Source organism: Ailuropoda melanoleuca, chromosome 6 (genome assembly GCF_002007445.2).
Source record: "Ailuropoda melanoleuca isolate Jingjing chromosome 6, ASM200744v2, whole genome shotgun sequence".
Classification (NCBI taxonomy): Eukaryota; Metazoa; Chordata; class Mammalia; order Carnivora; family Ursidae; genus Ailuropoda; species Ailuropoda melanoleuca.
The window spans coordinates 126,161,023-126,181,746 of record NC_048223.1 but is presented as its reverse complement, the minus strand read 5'-3'; the positions used below and the strand labels follow the sequence as shown (position 1 = coordinate 126,181,746).

General features: G+C 55.6%; 1 protein-coding gene across 7 annotated transcripts in view; it reads right to left on the bottom strand.

The window, feature by feature from the left end:
• PTPRE (protein tyrosine phosphatase receptor type E) overlaps positions 1–20,724 on the bottom strand; it is a 100,175-nt gene that overhangs the window by 16,654 nt on the left and 62,797 nt on the right. For 6 of the 7 annotated variants that reach the window (XM_034663430.1, XM_034663427.1, XM_034663426.1 and 3 more), the window contains 7 exons: positions 18,752–18,888; positions 13,325–13,415; positions 9,422–9,498; positions 8,724–8,760; positions 6,877–6,974; positions 3,738–3,857; positions 2,391–2,554 (listed from right to left, as the gene is read on the bottom strand). In XM_034663430.1, the coding sequence (XP_034519321.1) occupies positions 2,391–2,554; positions 3,738–3,857; positions 6,877–6,974; positions 8,724–8,760; positions 9,422–9,498; positions 13,325–13,415; positions 18,752–18,888 (724 nt within the window). The remainder of the gene's footprint in view (positions 1–2,390; positions 2,555–3,737; positions 3,858–6,876; positions 6,975–8,723; positions 8,761–9,421; positions 9,499–13,324; positions 13,416–18,751; positions 18,889–20,724) is intronic. The other variant, XM_034663425.1, reaches the window with a different exon arrangement.

Here is a 20,724-nt window from a genome sequence, read left to right as displayed (position 1 = left end):
GCCGAAGCCCTCCGGCCGGACACGGCTTGCAGCTGAGGAGCTCCGACGTGAGGATGACTTGGAGGTGGGACGTGAAGTCAACACCGCCCCGAATCTCTGGGAGTGGGGGGGCTGCCCGTCAGCCCGAGCCTTCTCCCCCACCCTGCTGGCTTCCGGCAGGCCTGCACTCTTGGCAGGAATTCCTGTCACCACATGACCACGATCAGGCAGGCGCCCAGAACCGCCCATCTGCCCACACAGAGCGGGGCGGCTCCCAGGGGCCTGAGCTCAGGCGGGGAAGGATCCACCAGGGAGCAGAGGGGCTGTGGGAAGCCTGAGACGGAGGGTGCCACTCCTCCCACTTCCCAGATACTAAAACCGTGGTAGCCAAACAGAATATAAAAGAAGGCTGGAGTGCCCAGGAGCTGCGGGAGCGGCGCTAGAGTAAAACATCGCCACGGGGAGACAAGTGCACGTTCAGCAGCAGAGGCAGAGACTCGTGGCCACGGAGGGGGACCTGGCATGACAACAAGATCAATGGCAAATGCACCTGTCCCGGGGCCCGGCAGTGGGGAGGAAGTAAGCAGAGGAAGGACAGTGGTCATTCCCTAAGGTTTCTCACGCACGACAGATCTGGAGGGGTCAGGACCATGCAGGACCACGCCCACTCCCTGCAACCACCCCTGACCCACACGCAGAGGCCGTGTCCTTATCTCCCCCCCCCATTCAGAGCTGAGCCAGCCGGCCCCACAAGAAGCCTGAGTCAGGGAGAGGCAGCAGCCGGAAGGGTCCTGTAGAGCCAGGAGGAACGGAATCTGGAGCCCCTCCTGCCACGACTTCTCCAGCTGAGGCCACCAGACTCTGGATCCCGAAAGCTTCCAAGGTCCCCACGGTCTCTGCCACAACAGGGCCCGAGGCTCTGATGGGTTCACGGAAGTCCCCGTGTGGGCACTCAGGCCCTTCCATCTGGGCTTGACCCCCACCTGGCGGAGGGAAGGCCCTGCTCACCGGGCTGTCACCCTGATTACACGTGGTTTTGGACATTACAGACAGGGTGGTTGGGAGTATCTTGGCCCTGCCAAAGGACAAAAGGGACAAGGGAAAGAAGGCCCCTGAACACAGTCACCCAGACACTCGGAGCCTGGCACACAGGTGTTCAGCAGCAGCAACACGGAGACTCTGGCCTCCATGAAGTCTGGGCAAGAACAGCAGCGGCCGACAAGACGCCCAGGCTGCGGCCAAGCAGGTCTGGCCCACGCTGCTCCCCGCCCCAGGGCAGCTGCTCGGGGGAGCCTGCAGGGCCGGCCCGTGATCCCACAGATGCCACCTCACTTAATGCACAGCTGCTCGAGTGTCCCTCAGCTCCCAAGGGGCAGGTCCAGGATTTCATGCCTGCCCAGGAGGACAGGTGCCTCCCCTTTGCCCCCCAAACTGTCTTCGGGTCCCCAGGAGGATGGGGAGTTTGGCAGGGGAGTACTCCGGTTCTTTGTCCCATTGTCTTCAAAAACAGAATGGGCACAAGCTAGTCATCCAACACCAAGTCCAAGGCCTTTTCTCGGACATGGCCTTCCGCGGCAGAAGCCGGAGTGGACATGGAGATCTAAGCCATGGACGGGGTTAATCCGCGCCTTGCCTCTGTGGCTCCATGAGAGCCAGAGGCAAGGAAAGCTCGGTGTGAAAGCAGCCAGGGGACCTCGAGGTGTCCAAAGGCAGAGGGCACTTGCTCGGGAAAAAGTGCTCACTTTCGGAAGCTGCTTTTCCACACCAAGGAATAATCACAGTGCTAACAGCTTAGGCCGCTGTAGTACTTAGTTTCGTGCTAAGCTCACCCCCAGGGGCGGGTCCCAGGCCCCTCCAGGATTGTCCCTCCCATTGCAGAGGACAAGAACGCAGCTGGAAGGAGAAGGGGCAGACCAGACCACAGACCCAGGGCTTCAGGACGCCCGGGCCTGGACGGCTGCCCCTGGCCGCTCTTTGCTGTGCTTGGACCATGGCCCCCGGCCCCGCAGAGCCCTGAGCACTCTTGTATTAAGATTGGGGGCTCCCCATGGAAGTGTGGTTTCCAGCTCTATCCTCAGAGGCGACTTGGGGGTCTCCGGGGACAGCGGAGGGCAGGCTAAGTGAACCCGCCCAGAGCCCCACTAGCTCTATCTACCCGGCCTCTTGGTGTTTGTCTGTCCTAGGTATTGGGGTTCCCCATCAGCTGCCATTGAAGAAAGGGTTCTGGTCTCATGGAGTGGGCTGTGCGTCCCCCCAGCTCTCACCCGAGGGAGACTGTGAGGTGTCACTTGTATTCCCAGTGGTCGGGGCCCACCTGCCTTTCTGCCCACCCTGATAACAGCCCACAGGTCATCCCCCACGATGGCCCAGACCTCTGGGGGGCCCTGCCCCATGGCCCCAGCCGGACATACCTACAGTGGACCACTATGGGCCCGGCGTGGGCGGGGTTGAGGGCCTTCACTTTCTTCAGGAACTTCAGCATCCCGATGGGGGTGAAAGGCACTCCAAAGTCGGGCCAGCTGGTGAAGTGCAGCTGGGAGACGAGCCGTGGGGCTTTGCAGCCCTCGGGGAGCTGCTGCGGGGCACAGGGGGACACATGAGTCGGGGGACAGAGCCTCCCCCCTTCCCTGACATCACTTTCTGAGGATGCTAGCTCCCTCCAACACACACACCCTGCCGTCTAAGCCCTGGGCAGCGGTGAGGACACCGGTGGCGCCCCGGCTGCATTCAGGGCCTGCACCTGTCCCAGGCCCAGGGCAGGCTGGCCCAGGGCAGCCAGACACATCCCTGAAGCTGGCCCTTGGGCTCACGGACCCCACTGGTGAGCAGGGCGGCCACGTCCCTGTCTGCCTGGCAGCCCCACTTCCTATCTGCGTCATTACCAGCAACACGCCCTTTCGCTCCCCAGAGCGTCTTAATTTTGAGGGAGAAGACGATGCAGCGGGCCAGCCCACCCATGGCCCGTGAGCGCGTCTCTCTGTCCTGGGATCACGGAGGGCTAGGTAGTGGATACCCAGGTGCGCATGCATGTGTGAGTGTGACTGCGAGGGACACGAGCAGGGGATGGTAAAAACGATACAGCTCATTCTCTTTGCCTTCTTTGCTGTGGCTTCTAGAAACCTCGGACTCCGGTTTTGCAGCTAACGCCACCAACCCGTCTACCTCTGATTCCTCACACCATGACCTTCTGTTGTCCCCATTTTTTTTTTTTTTATATTTCTGAAATCTCTATTTCATCTGTTTTGTACACAGGCATTTGTATTGAAGAATGCCTTGCATTCTTTTAGGCAGGGACGGGGCGGGGACAAGCAGGAAATCAGTATCACAAATACTGAGGAGTTACAGAAATACTTTGAGACTGTTAAAAAAAAAATCCCACCTCATGACTTCAAGTGTGTGAAATGACATCATGCTATGGGGTGAGAACCCCAATCCTGGGGCCCCCTCCCCCAAGTGACTCAACTCCCACCATTCAAAATGGTGAGGGGGGCCTNGGCCCAGGAGCATCCAGCACCGTCTAAAGTCTCCCGTGCACCTGTCTCCTCTTGTAGATTCACGTCCTCAGTCCGCTAAGCCTGACGCCGTCCATCTGGCATCTGGTCCTCCCAAGCCCCCGCTCATGAGAGCTGCTACCACACCGGGGGTCGGGGGGAGAGACAAGGCTCTTCATATTAAAAAAAATTAGACATATATTTACTCTTGACACTGCTCTCTTGAAGGATTGCCTTTCCAGAAAGCCAATAACTGAAAATGCTTACGGACTGTATGCAGAATTTCCGGATGGTGTAATCTACCAGAACCACGCAGTCCTCCACGCACACACGGATGTTTCCATAGGTCCAGCATCCCTGGTCAGGCCAGTACTGGGAGCATTTCTCCTACACGGGATGGGTGCACAGAGATAACTAGGTTTGGCGGCACCGAAAGGGACGTCAGCACCCCCGGCCCCGCCGCCATCGGCACACACCAGGTTCCATCAGACAGTTCCCAGAGCTGGGAAAGAGCCTAAGAAAGCAGGGCCACGCAACGGGTGTGGGGGCAGCCCTGAATCTATACCTGGGCCCCCTTCTGATTTGGACACCCACAGTGGGTGAGGCTTACACGGAGAACAGCGTGTTCCCCAAACACTTCCCACTGGACCCAGCAGGATGGCTCTTCCTTGTTCAGGACAAAGCTGCCTGGTCTGCTGTTTAAGAGGGGTCAGCTTAACGTTCCCCACTGCTGTCCACCTGGGACGAGGCTGATGTGGGGAACTGCCGAGGACGGGCGCACTGCTGCGCAGAGACTCGTCTCTTTACTGGCTCTCCCTCTGAGCTACCAGTGGCTACACGTGGGGGCGGTGCACCCACAGCATAAAGGGAAAGAGGCCTCCGTGAGCACAGGGCAACAGGAGTGCGTGAGGACCGCCCAGCAATGCCCCAGGATGATATCCCCTCCCTCCTCCAGGACATCTCTGAAGCACCCTGAGGAGAATCAATCGCTCAAAGGTGCTGGTTTGGGCCATTCCTGGCCTCCTGGGGACCCTCCAGGACCCCCTGAGATGCTCCCCTTGAAAGGCCCCCACTGGGGCCTAAGGGCTGGTTCTAGGGCCCCCCACAGGGCTGTGCATGTGGCTGCTTCTCCACCCTCGGCCTCCTGGACCCGTTGTGGCCACGGTCCCCTCCCTCTGGCCAGATCATGAGATGTCAGAGCAACTGCATTTCACAATGTTTAGCCAGAATGTTGAAGCCACGGAGACAACAGAAGTGTAAGCAATTAAGAAAAAGGAACTCTATTGAGAAATGATCTCATCTGAAATGGTGAAAATCAAGATACAGAAGCAGGCTGGCTCTGAGTCAGAGAAATGGAAAAATCCAGTAGGAGGCTTCGGAGACAGATCAGAGTGAAAATGTCCAGTGGCATGGCAACAGGATGCCTGCCGGGGGAAGTGGGGGCGTTCTCGGAGACCCACTGCCCTTGTGCTGGTCTCCCTGGGTCTCCTGTTTGTAAACAAGCCCCGGCGCCCCCCTCCCCCGTGCAAGTGGCAGCAGGGGCACCGCTGGTCCCAGAGGACCCCGGGGCTCCCAGCGCAGCATCCGCCTCCTCTTTGGGGGCCAGGTCCTGCCAAGGCATCTGCTCGGAGCGTGGGAAGGGTTCAGCGTTCCTGCCTCGAATCCCCTGTCTCCTGTCACTCTTTCCATCCACAGGACAGGATTCACCCCGTGGGAAGGGTGGCCCTCTCCAGCCCTGTCCCAACCCCCCTTGGAAACAAAACAAAAACCCCTTCCTACCCAACAGGAAACGGTGACTGGAGGCTTTTTCCTGTGCTGTTTGGCACGCATGAAACAAATTAGTTAAGGTGGCACCGGGAGGGGACTCTGCCCTGCCTGCCCTGCCTGTGGGCCAGTGTGCCCCTCGAGCCCCAGTGGAGCTCCCCCAGCCAGGCCCGCTACGTCCGTCTCAAAGGGCAGCCCTTTCCCTGAGCCCGAGCTCAGCTGCTGGGTCCCAGGCCAGTGCATGACAGCGGGTCTGGGTGGAGACCAGCGCCGTGCTGGACCAGCACCAGCAGGACAGAGGTCTCCCACCACACAGGCCCTTCCTCTCCACCTGCTTGCCGCTACCTGGTTCGGGCCCTCACACTGGAACATGCTAGAAACGTCTTCCCACCCCTAGCGAGTCTCCTTCTAGCCTCCAAGTCTTCCACTCTGGAGAGCAAGCTCACTTCCTAAACTCAGGCCCTGCTCTCTGCTCAGCAGCCTTCCACGGGCCCCTGATCTCAGCCTTCCATCAGAGCCCAAGCCTGCTTCCCCCACGCATTTCTAGTGGTTTTGCTCCCAGCATGGTTGGGGCCCCAGCGGATTATTCGGGCCTCACAGTCACATCGCCCTGCCTGGTGGTGCCTCTCTCGGGCTGGGTTTAGTCAAGTTCCCTTCAGCCTTGGAGATACGGTGCCACTCCAGGCCCTGCCCTGCCCCATACCCAAGGAGGGGGTGCTCCTCCCTCTGGGGGGTCCCCCTCCTTCCTGCCCCGAAGCCACAATCAAGCTGTGCTCTGCCCTATTCCATAGGGGTCGGTGTCCCATAGGTAAGAAGGGAAGGGCTGGAAGGCACAAAGATAGCCCTGCATGCCCCCCGACCCGGGGCTCCGCCCGCTGAGCTCTCTGTCCCCCTGGCTTGCTCAGCCCTCCCTGCCCACCTCGGGCCCTGTGCTCCCTGCTATTTTTTGTCACCTCCTGACACAGTTTACGTTGATCTGCTTTCTGTTTGACGTCTGCCCCGCCCAGCGGCATATAAATCGCTGGGGGGGGTGTGTGTGAATGTGTGAGCTGGTTCGCTGCACTCCCCCCCCCCCAGTGTCTGTCCAGGAGAGCAGACCTGAAGGAACATCTGTCACATTTAGGAAGTGAATCCCTTTAACCTTCTTTATAGAGGTTTCAAGTTCTTATAAAGTACGCGCATCCCGTTTTTACATTAGAAACAGCTAATACGGGGGTGATGAGTGACATTCCCTCAATATACCTTGTTTTTCTAATGCATTTCTCTAGTCTGGATGAGGACCAGGAAATCCATTTTTAATTCTAGTCTGAGGGCCACCATATTACACGCCCACCACGCTGAGCCTCTCAATTCTGAGGTCCGTGGCTCCCACCAAGGCGTGAGAGCAGTCGGCTGGCCGGGGACCCTGAGCTGAAAAAAATTAACTCCGTGACATTTTCGCATCATGGTCTGGGGCAGTGAGACGCTTGGAACACAGCATATTTATTTTAAGATAAAAATGCTGTGAGCCACTGGTGGGTTTTTTTTTGTTTTTTTCTCTTCTTCTTCTGCGGCGACAAGGGAGAGGAATAGGAAAAGGATGTGGTGAGCAGCCCCCAGAAGCTACGAGAGACTCCTCTGTGGGTCAGAAGGCCGGGCTCACCTCTTTCCTTTCTTTCAGGTTTGTCAACATGACGATGGTGGCCGACTTCTGTTCCCAGATCATTCTCCAGAAGTCATTCACTGTTTCCTGTTTGGGGCCTGCAGGCAGAGGGTGAGCCCAAGGTCAGACCTGAAGAGGGTCACCGTGGGTCCCAGCCCCGGTCACCCTGGCCTCGGGGCCCCGCCAAGGCCGCCGCGGCCCAGCCGCTGCGAGGCACGGAAGGGCCGCTCAGCTGACCCGGAGGTCTGCGGCGTCCCCGCCCCGTCCCACCACAGCCACGCACCAGCTCCCCCGCTGGGGCTGGGACGTCCTTGGGGAGCCACACAGCTGCGCCCAGGAGGTCACCCCATTCATGAGCAATAAAGGGCATTCAGGTGAGGCCTGGGTCAGCCTGCGTGTCAGAGTGCTGTGCGCCTCCTCAGGGGCCTGTCAAAGCGTCCAGAGACCAGAGCCCACTCCAGAGCTGCACAAGTGTCTGCATGTGAGAGACAGACAGGCTGCACGCTGGCCGACTCACCCCCCACATCTAACCCCCTGGCTCATCTCTCAGCTGCCCCTGCAGCTGCCGGTGATTCGGGGCCGTCCAGGGAGATGTGGGCTGACGTTCCCGGGAAATGGTCTGAACACAAGCTAAAGTGTCCCCAGAAGAAAGTACTCTGTGCTTTGCCCTCCTTCCTGCCTGAATACAGACACGGTGCCTGGAGATGCAGCAGCCATTTTATGACCCTGAGGAAGCCAGTGACCCGCCACAGAGGCTGGAGCAGGAAAATTAAGAGGCCCCTTTCCCTGGAGCTGCCGCCTCAGCCCTGGGCTGCCTCCCCTGCTTACGAGAGAGATGCGTCTGTGTCGGCTAACATCTGCCAGCTTTTCCAACATTGTTGTCCTCTCGCTGTGTACGTACGTGCCTTTCCCTATTTCCTAGGGACTGTGCATTTTTAATAAGTTCTCAAGTGATGCTTATGTGCACTGACTCTGGGACCTGCTGTCTGAAAGACCCTCGCCTAAGAGGGAGCAAGTCCAGGCCACCTGCTGTTGGCTCCACATCCCGACCTGCACCAGCTCCGGGGTCAGAGGGACGATTGGCCGATTAGACACACTCACACGTACAAAGTGGATTTTGTGCCAGGTTGAGGGCATGCCTCCAGAGCTGAAGCTCCTCGTGGTTATGGCCTTGATCTGAAAAGCTACTCACCCAACCCCCCCAAAAAGCAACAATGTGGGAGTCACATAGCGCTCAGCCAGGAGAGAGAAGGTCAAGGTTGTCTAAAGTAGCAAGCAGCACACTGAAACGGTCACCACTGGCCTCCCGGGTGCCCTGCCTTTGGCTCATGCAGGTGTCTGTCTGTCTACACATTGTGTGGACACACATCCGACGTGCCTGTTACACCTACACTTATAAATGGCCATACCCGTCATCCTCCTTATCTGTCTGCCCTGACCACAGAGGGGGACCGAAGGGCCCAGGGGCTCCAAGGCGTCTGCGCTTTTGAAGCTCTGTTCAGAGAATGAGCTTTAATGCTTTGCAAACGGTTGCACAGAGCGACCCCAGGATGCTTTCAAGGCTGCAGACTGTAATACAGCGTTTCCGCCCAGCTCCCAGGACACACGGCCGCTCTGCGTCAGAGGACCGCCGCCTGGAGTCCAGGGCTCTGTGAGATTCGAGACAGCCCTGCGTGCCGCGAGCGCAGGGACAGGTGGGACAGACCGCATCCAACACAGACGGGGCACTACACACGCACAAGAGGCCGAAATGAAGCCCCCGCATTCCTGCTATCAGATGAGGACGTGGTCGCCGTCCACATCATTTTACCCAAATCGTGTTCTGAACGCAACAGTAAAGAGCTTACCTTGAGCTGCGATGAATTTATTCTTCTCTTTGTAACCCTAGGACAATAAAATCAGATTTGTAGTTTTTCATAATTACCTGTGCGGAAGGATTTTGTTCTTGTTTGGAAAGTCACATAGTAATCACAAAAATCTTGGAAAATACAGAAATAGGAAGAAAACTCACTAGTAATTTCAGAAATAGTGCTACTTTTGTTCACCCCTCTGTAGACCTTTTTCTGTCAATACTTGCCTAGATACACACACACACACACACACACACACACACACATTTAGATATTCTTAACTGGCTAATATATACAAATTCTCCTGCATTGTGTTTTTATGATAATTGTATAATTTATATTAAATGATCTTTTAAGGTTCAATTAAAGTGGATTCTCAACCCATTGAGTATGGTTTTACCATGTGTTTGTCTAACTGGTCCCTCCTATCCTATTTTGTCGGTAATGTGAGGAACGCTGTAACAAACATTCTGGGGGCTTCTCCGTTTCTAGACAACGAATTCCCAGACAGATGCCAATTCGAAAGGCCTGGGTGCTTCCATGTTTTCTGTGCTATGGCCAAACTGCCCACAATGGTTGTGATCAGTTACATTCCTGGTCCCCCCAAGAGAGGAGTCATGATTCACACTGAGCCCCCAAATGGTCCAGGCGTGTGTGTCATGCTGGGTCGGGGGCCAGGAATACGGCTGACTTACATCTATGTAGGAAGCATTTATGTAGTCTGAGCAGGGGGTTCCATCCACTTGGCTCAAAATCACCCTGGAATGATCATCTGTTTAAAAAAGAAACAACAGAACACGATATTAGGATAAGGAAATCACGGCTGCCATACATGTCTTCCACCTATAGCATTAACCACCGAGACGGACACAACCGGGTCTCCCTCAGTGATCACAGGGACGGAGGAGGCGTCCTTTTAAAACGTTCTCATGCATGTCATGAGGGCGGGAATGCCTCTGTTTCACTGAATACTGCGTCTCAGCATTGAGGACGGCGCCAGACCCTAACCAGGTGCTCGGTAAAGCCCATGGGGTGCCAGCAGAGGTAAGGATTTCAGTGTCCGGGAGTGGGGGCTGCTGGATCTGCCCAGACACAGAGCAGCAGCCCATGGGGGGACCTTAAAGTGAGGTCACCATATTCCCTGAAACCCTGACTGAGGGACCGTATTAACAGGTCTTGGTGTTCCCTAGGATAACCCCGGATGGAAGGACAGGAGCTCACTCTCCCAGGCTTTCCAGGGAAAGGACAAGCAGACTCCACACCCCGATCTTCACCCTTCGGGTCAGCTCCAGGGATGGAAAGTGGGCAGAACTCACACAGGCCCGGGCTGAGCACGGTGGGCCACCTGCCTAGAAGACTCTGGCTTGTACGAACATCTCCAGAGCGGGAGGGCCGACCGCGGAGAGGTCTGTGTGTGTGTGTGTGTGGGGGGGGTGTTTTCTCTGTGTGTGAATGTATGGTGTGTATATGTGTTTGTGGGGGGGTGTGTATGTGCACAGACACATCCGGGAGGTTTCCACCAGGGCCCCATTGTGATTTTGGTGGGTCCTTGTCAGTCCCGTCTTCTTGGGCCACATCCTCCATTAAAAAAAAAACAAACAACATTTTATTTTGACTGTGTTACTAGTTAGTATGAAGCTTAATGTAATTCAGACTGGATTACGTATGTATATTTTTCTGATTTTAAAGGAAATTAGATGGTTTCATGGGACCTTGAAAGTGTTGTGGTCCCGGACCTGGGTCTCCATGCTGGTGCACTCATACTTCTCCCGGAGCAGAAATATTGAGACGCCCACACTCAGCCCAGGGCCTGGGTCAAGGGTCACAGTGGCTCCCGGGGTACGGAGCTTGGTAGAGAGTGGGTGCTTCATACGTATTTACTGCATTAATTATGGAAAAATCCTGTGTCCTTGTCCTGCTTTCTCTCCTCCTGGTCCCCACGGGACTGAAACTAACTGAGAAGGATGTGTTTGTGGTGTGGCTCTGGGGCAAGGACCCCGGATCATAGCTGTTGTCTCCCGTGTGCCTGGAAGGTGCTGGGGCCTCAGACACCCATTGTCTGGACGTTGCATCACTGGGCCTGATGGGCCAGCGAGGCTCTCAGTGAGGGCTCTCATGACCCATATGAGGCAGTCGGGGTATCAAATCCCAAATGTACAGTATAGGCCGACTTCTCTGTGAGACCCTCCTGCTCGGGGGCCAACAACCCCGAAGCAGAAATAGCTCTATCTGAACATGCGTAAAGAGTTGAAAATAATTTGGAACCATTTACACTTTGAAATTTCAGCTACAGAAAGCAGAGGGCAAAAAATAGCCTTCTGGTTAGATTTAGAATCTCGCAGTTTCTAAGAGCTTCCTGTCTTTTTATTCTGAAAGTCACACTTCACTTTCAAAACATTATTTCCTGAAATCATCAGCTGTTGCTGTTTTTCCAGAGAAGAGGGTGCTGTCTCCCACCCGGCCACCCAGGCTTTCCACAGCCCAGCCTTGTGGACCCGAGACCCCCTGCACCATCTCCAGCGAACCAGCCCATTCCTGCCCTGGGTCCCTTGCTGGCCCTGCGCGCATCTCTGGCCAACTCCTCAATTTAACCAGATACCTCTCTCCCTCAGCCTGTGCCTTGCTGATGCCAGATGCCACCCTCCTGGTCATCTCCAGGGCACGTCCCAAGAGTCTCCATGCCGCCATCCCATAGACCCCGTGTCCCATCAGTGTGAAACACCTTACATCTGGGCAGAGCGCCCTGGCCCCTGATGACCACCAGTGCCCTGTCTCCTCCACACGGTGCTCCTGGGCAGGAAAGGGCTGGGGCCGGACCCTCACCCAGGGTGGGGAGAGGCAGGAGTGGGCCTGTCACACTGTTATACTGGCAGGAAAGGCCCACTTCCCTCCATAGCACAAGCTGGAGAACATAGCTGGGAGAAAATGTGCAGGGGGTGAGCTCTGCTATTGGGGGAGGGGGGGCCCCACCCTGAGCCATCACCTCTGTGAAGAGGGGCTGGGGTACAGGTAATTTCCACACCTGGCCATTAATTCCACTCCCACTGAGGCCTCACCAAAAATACTTTCAATTATCAGTGTAAATGTCACCTTTTAAAAACTATAGGAGTTTAGAAAGTAAGAGACAGATGGGGGTCAGGGACCTGGGAAAGTGCTTGGTTCAGACTACGTCCTCAACCTGTACCTTCAGCAGGTCAATGCATAAACGAAACTAATTAATGGAACTATTAGTTAAACCAACAATAGATAATGATGCTAATTTCCAAATATCCCGATTTTTATTTGACACAAAATATGCCAAAGATCCCAAGCCTCCCATCAAGGTTCTCCTCTCACTCGAGCTGTTCAAGCCTAGAGCCTTGCCTCCTCTCTTCTCTGATAACCACACCCAGTCCTTCCAAATCCTCCCCACTGCGTGTCCAGAGTCTAACCTCCGCCCAGGCCCCCTGCCCCCCAGCGGCACGACTACACAGCTTCCTGACCCTTCTCCTTGCCGCTCCCTTGGCTGCCGACACAAATAGGATTTGGCCCAAAGACTATTTGGTTAATTTCTCTCGTTTTAATTGGACCACAGCCTCACAGGGCCCTTTGCAAAAAAGACATATGTAAATCCTCTGTTAATAAAGTGCGAAAGAATTATTTCTATCAAGTGCTGAGAGGCCAGAGGTCACACAAACGGGGCGGACCACAGCTTCTCTTGCCTACAGAAGAGATGGACTTTAGCCTGATCCTAAAAATGCAATCAAGAGCCCATGCACGGAAGCCCACTGCACAGGCTGGTCTCCTTGCTCCTGCGGAGGCTCTGTCTGAGAAGGGAGGATCTCTGGGCATACCTGGGGAGGCCTGGGGTTCAGGATTTAAACCCTTCCCAGTTGCCGTTGTGTTAGCCTGATGGGCAAAGCCCACAGGAGGGGTCCAGCTGCACGAAGAGTATCGAAGCCCTCCTCGGCCAGCTTTTATGAAGGCAGCTAGGAACTTGGAGGTTTTTCCTGGCACCAAGGCTGGCTGTGAAAGCTGCCCCAGGGCACGGCCCATCCAGCTACATCCCTGGACAGATCTGTCAGCCACCTGGCCTGAAGGCCTGCCTGGAGCCCGCACACCATAGCCCCTGGCTCCCTGTAGCGGTTGGGGTTTCTAAGCCTTCCCACAAAGCTGCCAAAACCCTACACATTTCTTATTCTTTTGTTTCTGTCCTTGGTCCAGGGGACCTGCTGCTGGTGGCCAGGAGCACCGAGTCTGAGACGGGGACAGGACCAGGGCCCCCAGCAGCACAAGACTGGGGCTCAGGACCGGATCCCGTAGGACGCTCCCTGCCGGCCCCTGCAGGTGGCTCTCCCCTTGGCCCCTGGGCAGCACGGGTCTCAACATCGAGCACAGGCTTGGTGGCCGGACCAACCACAACAGAGGTGGCCCGAGCTCCCCATGGGAGACGGGCACCTATGTTCCCCCGGCAAATGCCAAGCAGCGATGCCGGCCCCCCCATCTCGGAGTCCCGGGGACTGCCACGCTGCCTGGACAGGCACGGTCCCCGGGAGCTGCAAGCGAATGTCTCGTTTACTCCCAATGCCACCCGTCATGCAAAAAAGGTAAAATCTTACTGGGAAGGATGTTGGGATATCTGTTTTTTTCTCTGTTTTCTTCTTTATTGGCCAGTTCGAAAGTTCCTTGTATGTGTCCTGATGGCAACGACTAGAAAAGAACACAGAGTTAGCACGAAATGTGATGAATCGGAGCTCCCCTAACGAGTGTGGGCAGGAGGAGAACTCCGTCTCAACAATCCACCTGCAGTCCATGGCCCTCTCTGTCTCTCGGGCTGCGCCAGGTGCTGGGCAGAGACTTGATGAAGACACAGGCCCGCATTCCCTCAGGGTGATCTAGAGCTGTGGACATAACGATGACCTCACGGTTGGACCCGAAGCCACATGAAGGCAGGGAACTGCCCGGGCATTGTCACCCAGTCCTTGGGAGCCACAGGTCCCGGCCCAGAGCAGGCAGTCTACAAATCCAGGCTGACCACAGGAGAGCTCGGGGCCAGGAGGGGCAGAGAAAGGGCACCTGTGCAGAGGGGCCAGAAAGGCCTGTTGTGCCTTTGGGATGGGCTGAGGGCTGAGCGGAATGATGTGTGGAGAACTCAGCCGTGGGCCTCCTGCTTGAGACGCCGTGAGCTCGCGGGCCAGCAGTTGAGGCACGGCCAGGCCCTTGTGCAGAGTGCAGACCCCAGCCCCACCCTGGATCAGCATGAAGATCCCCAGGGGTCCTGTGTGCACCCTTGGCTTCCGAAGCTCTGTCCTAATGCCCCCAGCCTTGGATGAAGACACTGAGGAGACACTAGGACCCTGTAATCGATGTGCTGCTCAGTGGAATTGAACCCGGGCTCCCTGACTTCCATTCTTTCACTACTTGGGGCCCCTCCCATCCTGCTGGCTCCAGCAGTCCTCCCGCACTTGCTGGCTGCTGGGACCCCCGCTGCACTCAGATGATACCCTTGCAATGCACAGTGGGAAAGAGCCTTTTGAACCCCCAAATCACGTCCTTCAACATTAACCTAAACACTGACTGCACCGGGCCGGGGGGGGGGCCACCGGAATTCAAGTATCGAGTGTGAATACTGAGCACGCATCTTTGATGTGCCAGCCCTGTAGGAGGAGCTGGGTCAGCTGCCCCAGGCCTCCCAAGATACCCTGAGATGACACTAGCATCACCTCTGTTCTACAGATGAGGAAACGGATCCCCAGGCTGTTGTAGATACGTACAGAGTCACCCAGCCTGCAAGGGGCAGACCCGGGGTTGGGGCCTGATGTCTGGCCTGGAGCTGGCATGAGGCCGGGAGGAAGGTGCTCGCTTCTTCAAGTGTAAGGTTCCTGGGGGGTGGGGGCAGGCCTCACAGTGCAGCTGAAGCCGAGGCTTGCTCACCCTGCGAGTCAGACGGGACGAACTTGCCACGCATGGGTCCCCAGAGCTCTCTCTCCCGGGCTGGAGGACTTCTCCATCACCAACTGAGCCCCTGCCCACCATCATCCTCTTTCTCTTGTTTTGGGGTCACCATCCTGGAAGGCTGCGGGCAGAGGCTCTGGCAGGGCCGGGGTGGAGGCCAGCCTGGTGGGGGCCGTGGAACCAGCACCTTCTCTGCCTGAAGGCCTGATTCTTATCAAGGCCGTCTTCACACTGACCTTCTGGACCCCCCAAACAAGGAATTGGTGATAACGTTCTCCAGACTTCTCATTTTCTATACCCGAAAGCTCTTTTTGACCTTAGCCCTGGATTATAATACTGTAATGGCAGATGCAAGATGGTATGTGTTTGTCAAAACCCACACGATGCATGACACAGGAACCCCAGCTCTGACTTGAGATAGTGACGAGTCAATATTAGTTATCAGTTGGGACGCTCGGAGCACACTAAGGCAAGATGCTAATAGTTGGGGAACCTGTGTGCAGGGATGGGCAGGGTACATGGGAACCCTGTACTCTATGCACAATTTTTCTGCAAGCCTAAAACTGCTCTAGAAATTAAACATAATTAAATTAAATATACAAATAATACATTAAAAAGAAAGAGAGAACCTGAGAAGCCTCCTTGTTCCTCAGAAGGTGGGGCAGCTACAGCGTGGTGGGCGGAGAGGCTGGAGGGGTCTAGGTGGCGAGCATGAACCCAGCCCTGCCACCCTTTCCCCCCGCAGTGACCTAAGACCTGGAATATAGACCTGTGCTCGGCGGGGGGCACAGAGGGCCACTTGGTGTGAGAGGTGAAGCTCTCTGCCTATGGAACATGTCTCGGTATCCAAGCACACGGAATAACAGCCGCGAGAGGCTGGCCCATCGCTTTCTCCTGTTGTCAGTGTGCCCGTGGACTTGCGCCTCCCAGCCGCTCAGATGGCACAGGGGAAATGGGACAGCACCCGGGCGAGGGCTCTGCCGTAACTGGGTCACCCCTGCAGCGCAGGCGTGAGCCGCACACGCAGTAACTGGTCAACAAATACCTTGGATTGACTGTCCAGTTACATACATTGGCCGAAGAGGGTTGGTTTGTGTGCTTGCTCGCTCCAGGTGAGATTTTATGTCAATGAACACACAGGAGGAGCCACAGGTCACGTCCCTTCCTCTTCCTCCCCGCTTTGCAGTGCTGGGCAGGTGGTAGCAAAGCGAGAAGAGCAGAGAGGAGCCAGGTGTGGGCTGTTCCAGCAAGCTCCAGCGGACAGTTCTGGCTTGCATGCTGTGTCGGGACCTCTCCTGGCGGCACCTCCCCCGTGCCTTTCTACAACACTAATGATAGGGGCTGGATCCGGGCCCAGGCTTGGAATAAACTGCTGGTCTGAGACTCAGAAGATTCTGTCTGGGGAGGTGGGGTATTCCTGGCCTGAACGGCACTCCCTTGCTGGGGTGTAATTGGGGGCCTGAAACAGACTTTGCTGGGTAGCACTCCATCATTGTGGGGTGGAGACTGAGGTTGGAGGCTCCCAGGAGTAGTCCTATAAAGTATGGCAGCCCCAGACCCCTCTCCTGCAGACTCTAAGCTAAGTAGGCACATACCTACCTCTTTTATATGTTAGGACAATCCTATGGGGGCAGGCAGCATCCTTATTTTATAGTTGAGTAAACTGAGGCAGGCAGAGGTTAAGTAATGGCCCAAGCCCTCCAGGCTGGTAAGAGACAAGCTGGGCCAGCCACTCAGGCAGGCCAAAGCCAGCGTTCCCTCCTTGACCACTCTACTGAGTTGACCCCAGCACCAAACCCTTTCTGTCCACTGAAGCTTTGGGTCGACAAAACACACATGTCCAAACTCATTTGAATGGACGACTTTGAGACTCATCTGTCCCTTCCCAGTTTCTGGGACTGGAATTCAGGACGGGGGGGGGGGGGGGGGGAGGAGGAAAGGGATGAGGTACAATCGTCCAGCTCAAGTGGGCTCATCTGTTGGGCCAGGGCTGGGCCGGTCTTGGCAGGCTCCAGGGCTCTGACAAGCCCGAAGCCACACAAACGTGGCTGAGGACAGGGCCAGCTCTCACTCACTCGTAAGAGGAGCACACTGGGGTCCAGAGAGTACGAGCAGCTTGCCTCAGGTCCCCCAGCGCCAGGTATCTGCCCACCCTGCCCTGCCCTGAGGCTTCCAGAGGGTGGTAAGAGCAAGGCACCCAATTTAAAGTGGTGCCCCAAAACTCAGGAATCAAGGTAAAATAATATTCAAATGCAACATTTAATTTTTTTTTTAAAGTCAAAATCAAAGCAAAAAAAAATCAATGGTGACCAAACAGAGACAGCCACGCTGGAGCCCGGGCCCACGGGAGAAATCTGTCAGCATGACTTTGTCTTTATTTACAAATGCGCTGTTTTGTTCAGCATGGATAGTTCACGCTGAGTTTGATATATTTGCTTGTTGCATTAAATATTATGTATCCTGGTGAACCGAGGGTTTTTTTGCGCCTGGGGCGGGGGCCTCACCTGCCCGACCCTATGTCTGGCCCTCCTCCGTTGGAGTGGCCCTCACTCCTCCCTCCAGATGGCCCCAGAGTCAGCCAGTTCTGACTCACGGCTTTCTGCTGGGGATGCCAGCCACCCCCTCCGCAGGGAGAAACCCGAGTGCGAGGGGAAATGGGACAAGGCAGGAGGGGAAAAGTCATACTGCGCAAACGTGCACAGTTATTTTGGACATGGAGAATCAACTTCTCTTATGTGGCTGACAGATTGCAAAACAATACTGCTTAGAGCTGTCTTTCAATATGACCTAATTTCTCAAAAAAAAGAAGGGGGGGGACCCATTTAGAAACAATTAAAAGGAAGCAGGATAAAGGCAGACCAGGCGTGTGTTAAAAAATAAGTAAAGTGCAGTTGAAATGCTCCGTCACCTCCCGTGCCCTCACAGGACGCTTCCCTGGGACATGTCCCTCGTCTGCCACAGTGTCATCTTTGGGGAAAACAACTGCATAAACTGCTGTTTATGAAGCCGCTGTCTGAGCCTCGCGTGGAGCTGTAAGGTCCTTAAGACGGGCCCGCTCTGCTCCCCAAGTCCCCCCCCACCCCGGGCAGTGGAGGCCGGCGGGGCAGGCGCAGCTGACCCATGTGACCCGTGTGCCCGGGCCGGTCAGCTCGGCGGCTCCTCTTGCTACTTCCACACTCAGCACGTGGCCGTGCACGAAATGAGGAGGTGCAGAAAGCAAAACTCACAACACGGTCAGCGATAAACTCTGAACGGCGACATCCAGGGCTGCTCTTCCTGGTGTCTGTCCTCCCTGCGGCCCACCCAGGCCTCTCTCTCTGCCTCTGTGTGTGTCTCTCTCTCTGTCTTTGTCTAACAGAGTCACAGGTCACAGGACATTGACTATAACATCAGCAACACCAGAAAGGGTGTCACGAATGCACGTTCGTATTTTGTGTTGAGAGCTAGGAGAATTGGTTTGCGGCCCTGGGGGCTGTCCGGATTGGTGAAAGCCATCTGAGTCGGTGGCTGCCATCGTTAAGATCACAGCAAAAAATTCATCCAGAATCACAGTAGCCGGATGAAGACAAGAGGCTGAAGCAGACACGAAACCAAAGGGCTCTCAGGCAGCCCCACGACTGCTTAATACAGCTCTGGGGTGCATCAGAAGAGGGACATTTCCTATGCCAGCGAGATGTGTAAGCTCCTTGAGGCCCATCGGCGGTGGGGTGGGGGCTCCATGGTTCTCAACAAGGAGCTGTCCCACTGCCACCTGCTCGGGCCCTGGTCTTCCACATTTGCGAGACAACCGTGTTTCTGTCACGCTAGATTTTAGGACATGGCACTCGGGAGTGTTCGCACTGGAAGGAGCCTTCGGGAACATCTCCCGCAAGCATCTCATCTTAAGAATGAGCAACGAAAAGGAGAAGGCGCCCTGCAGTAGAAACTAGGTCTCCAGAAGCTCACTTTGGGGAGAGCATCAGGACCGATGCAAGAGTTCCCAGTCTCTGGGCAATTGATCCTGAAATAAGACACCGCCTGTCGGGGTTTTTGAACCCCAGGACAAGAAGACAAAGGATCCCCCCCACCCCCCGCGTGCCACACACACTCACATTGAATTCCTCCCGAAAGCGTTTGCAGTCATCTGCAGAGCGGACGCGGATCTCCTCCTCCAAGTGCGCCACGGGGATGGGAAAGTACTTCTTGGGTCCGGAGGGGGACCTGCTGAGAAGCATCACTCTTTGCTGCTCTGCGGGACCAAAAGAAACATGGGGGCCACTGAGCCGTACTCCCGGGTGGCTGACTCATTAACCAGACAGACTGACAGCATTCCTAGAGGAAAGACACAGCTAGAGGGGGGCCCATTGCTCTCAGATCATGCAGCCAGGGCCAGGCGAGGCCCTGAGCACTTGAGCGCAGAGGTCTGTCCCCTGCAATACACCCATGCCAGTTACAAGTAGGGGTGTCCCTGGGGGGGGGGAGTGACCTGCTCCCACCAACCACAGACGCCTTATCTCAGTCGCCCAGCCCCCTGCTCCTTCCGCAAAGGATTTGGGCAGCTTCACCCTTCAGCTCAATTTTCCAGGTTTGAAATAGGGAGAATGATTATGTTAATAAATTAGGAAGAATCATTTCTGTTCAAGTTGGGAACAGACCAGGAATCGGTTAGGGTATGAGCCTCGGCCTTGCCTGCTTTCTGACACACACAGTCCTAGTTGCTGAAACCCCATAAGCTCCAGGAGAAATAAGACAAGCACTGTCCTTGTTTTGCAGGGAGCGAGCAGGGAGGCACTGGGAAGGGCTGGCTCCAGGGGAGTTCCTGGACAAATTCCTTCCATAAATTCAGAGTGAGACAAAAGGAGAAATCCCTGGCATGCGCTTCTCTCCCTGGGAAATGCACTGATATTCTTTTTTTTTTTTGAAGATTTTATTTATTTATTTGACAGAGAGAGAGAGAGACAGCCAGCGAGAGAGGGAACATAAGCAGGGGGAGTGGGAGAGGAAGAAGCAGGCTCCCAGTGGAGCAGGGAGCCTGATGCAGGCTGGATCCCAGACGCTTAATGACTGAGCCACCCAGGGGCCCCATGCACCGATATTCTTGACAGGGTCAACATGAAACCTTTGCTGTCGTGCTTGCAAAGGGCCTGTCCCCACCTGCAGAGCTGTTCTGAAGCCCAGCCAAGAACTCCTCCCAGGGCTCATTCCTCCAAGAGATGTGTCAGAAGGAGTCTGGCGGGGCCTCTGGGTTTCACCAGCCACACCTTCTTCCCTCCCATTCAGGCTGTTGAAATGTGCAGGGCAGGGAGAGAGGACCGGAAGGGGGCCCCTCGAGGCCACGTTAGCACCAAACAGGGGGCGCTGCCACCCCGGCACTGCGAAACTGCCCTCCAGCCTCTCCACCTTCCCTGCTGCCAGTTTTGCAACTGTGTTTGAATCTGATAGCATGTTTGTTCCCTCAAACCATGGAACAATCAGGCAGCAAGCACCCAGAGGAAGTGACAGTCACTGGTGTGAACCAATACTTTTGAAAGCCCCTGCCTCACACAACTTTCTGGGCCCATCTGGATGTGGGGGGGGGGGAAACAAACAATGTGCCTTGTAAGTTGCGTTAACCCTTTCCACACTGAACTCAGAGCCGGAAAGAAAGGCCGGGAATGCCCTCCACCGACGGCAACCAACCCCACGACACACATTGGCGGGTTGGCTCCTTTTTTGCATCACGACCCGAAAAGAGCGTGTATTTCTGGGGAGCCGTTCAGAGTATGAACCAGGCTGTCTCATCTTAGAAGGATTGTAAAGGGCTTACGAAAAACATGACATGTCAAACCGTGTAAAAAACGACAGGATGTGAACAGTGTTTCCAACGAAGCCACAAACTGAAAGCCTCAAGTGTCTGTTTCCCACCAGAGAGAAATGGAGAAAAGTCTTGAAATGGTAAAATTCTACCATGGCAAATGCTAGCACTCTACCAGGGAAAGCCAGATCAGAGTCTCAAAGCTGAAGGAGTTTAACATTTAAAACAAAAAACAGACAACAGCCCCCTGCGTGGTCAGAAAGAGCACCTTCCCGCCCCCCCCAAGCCCCC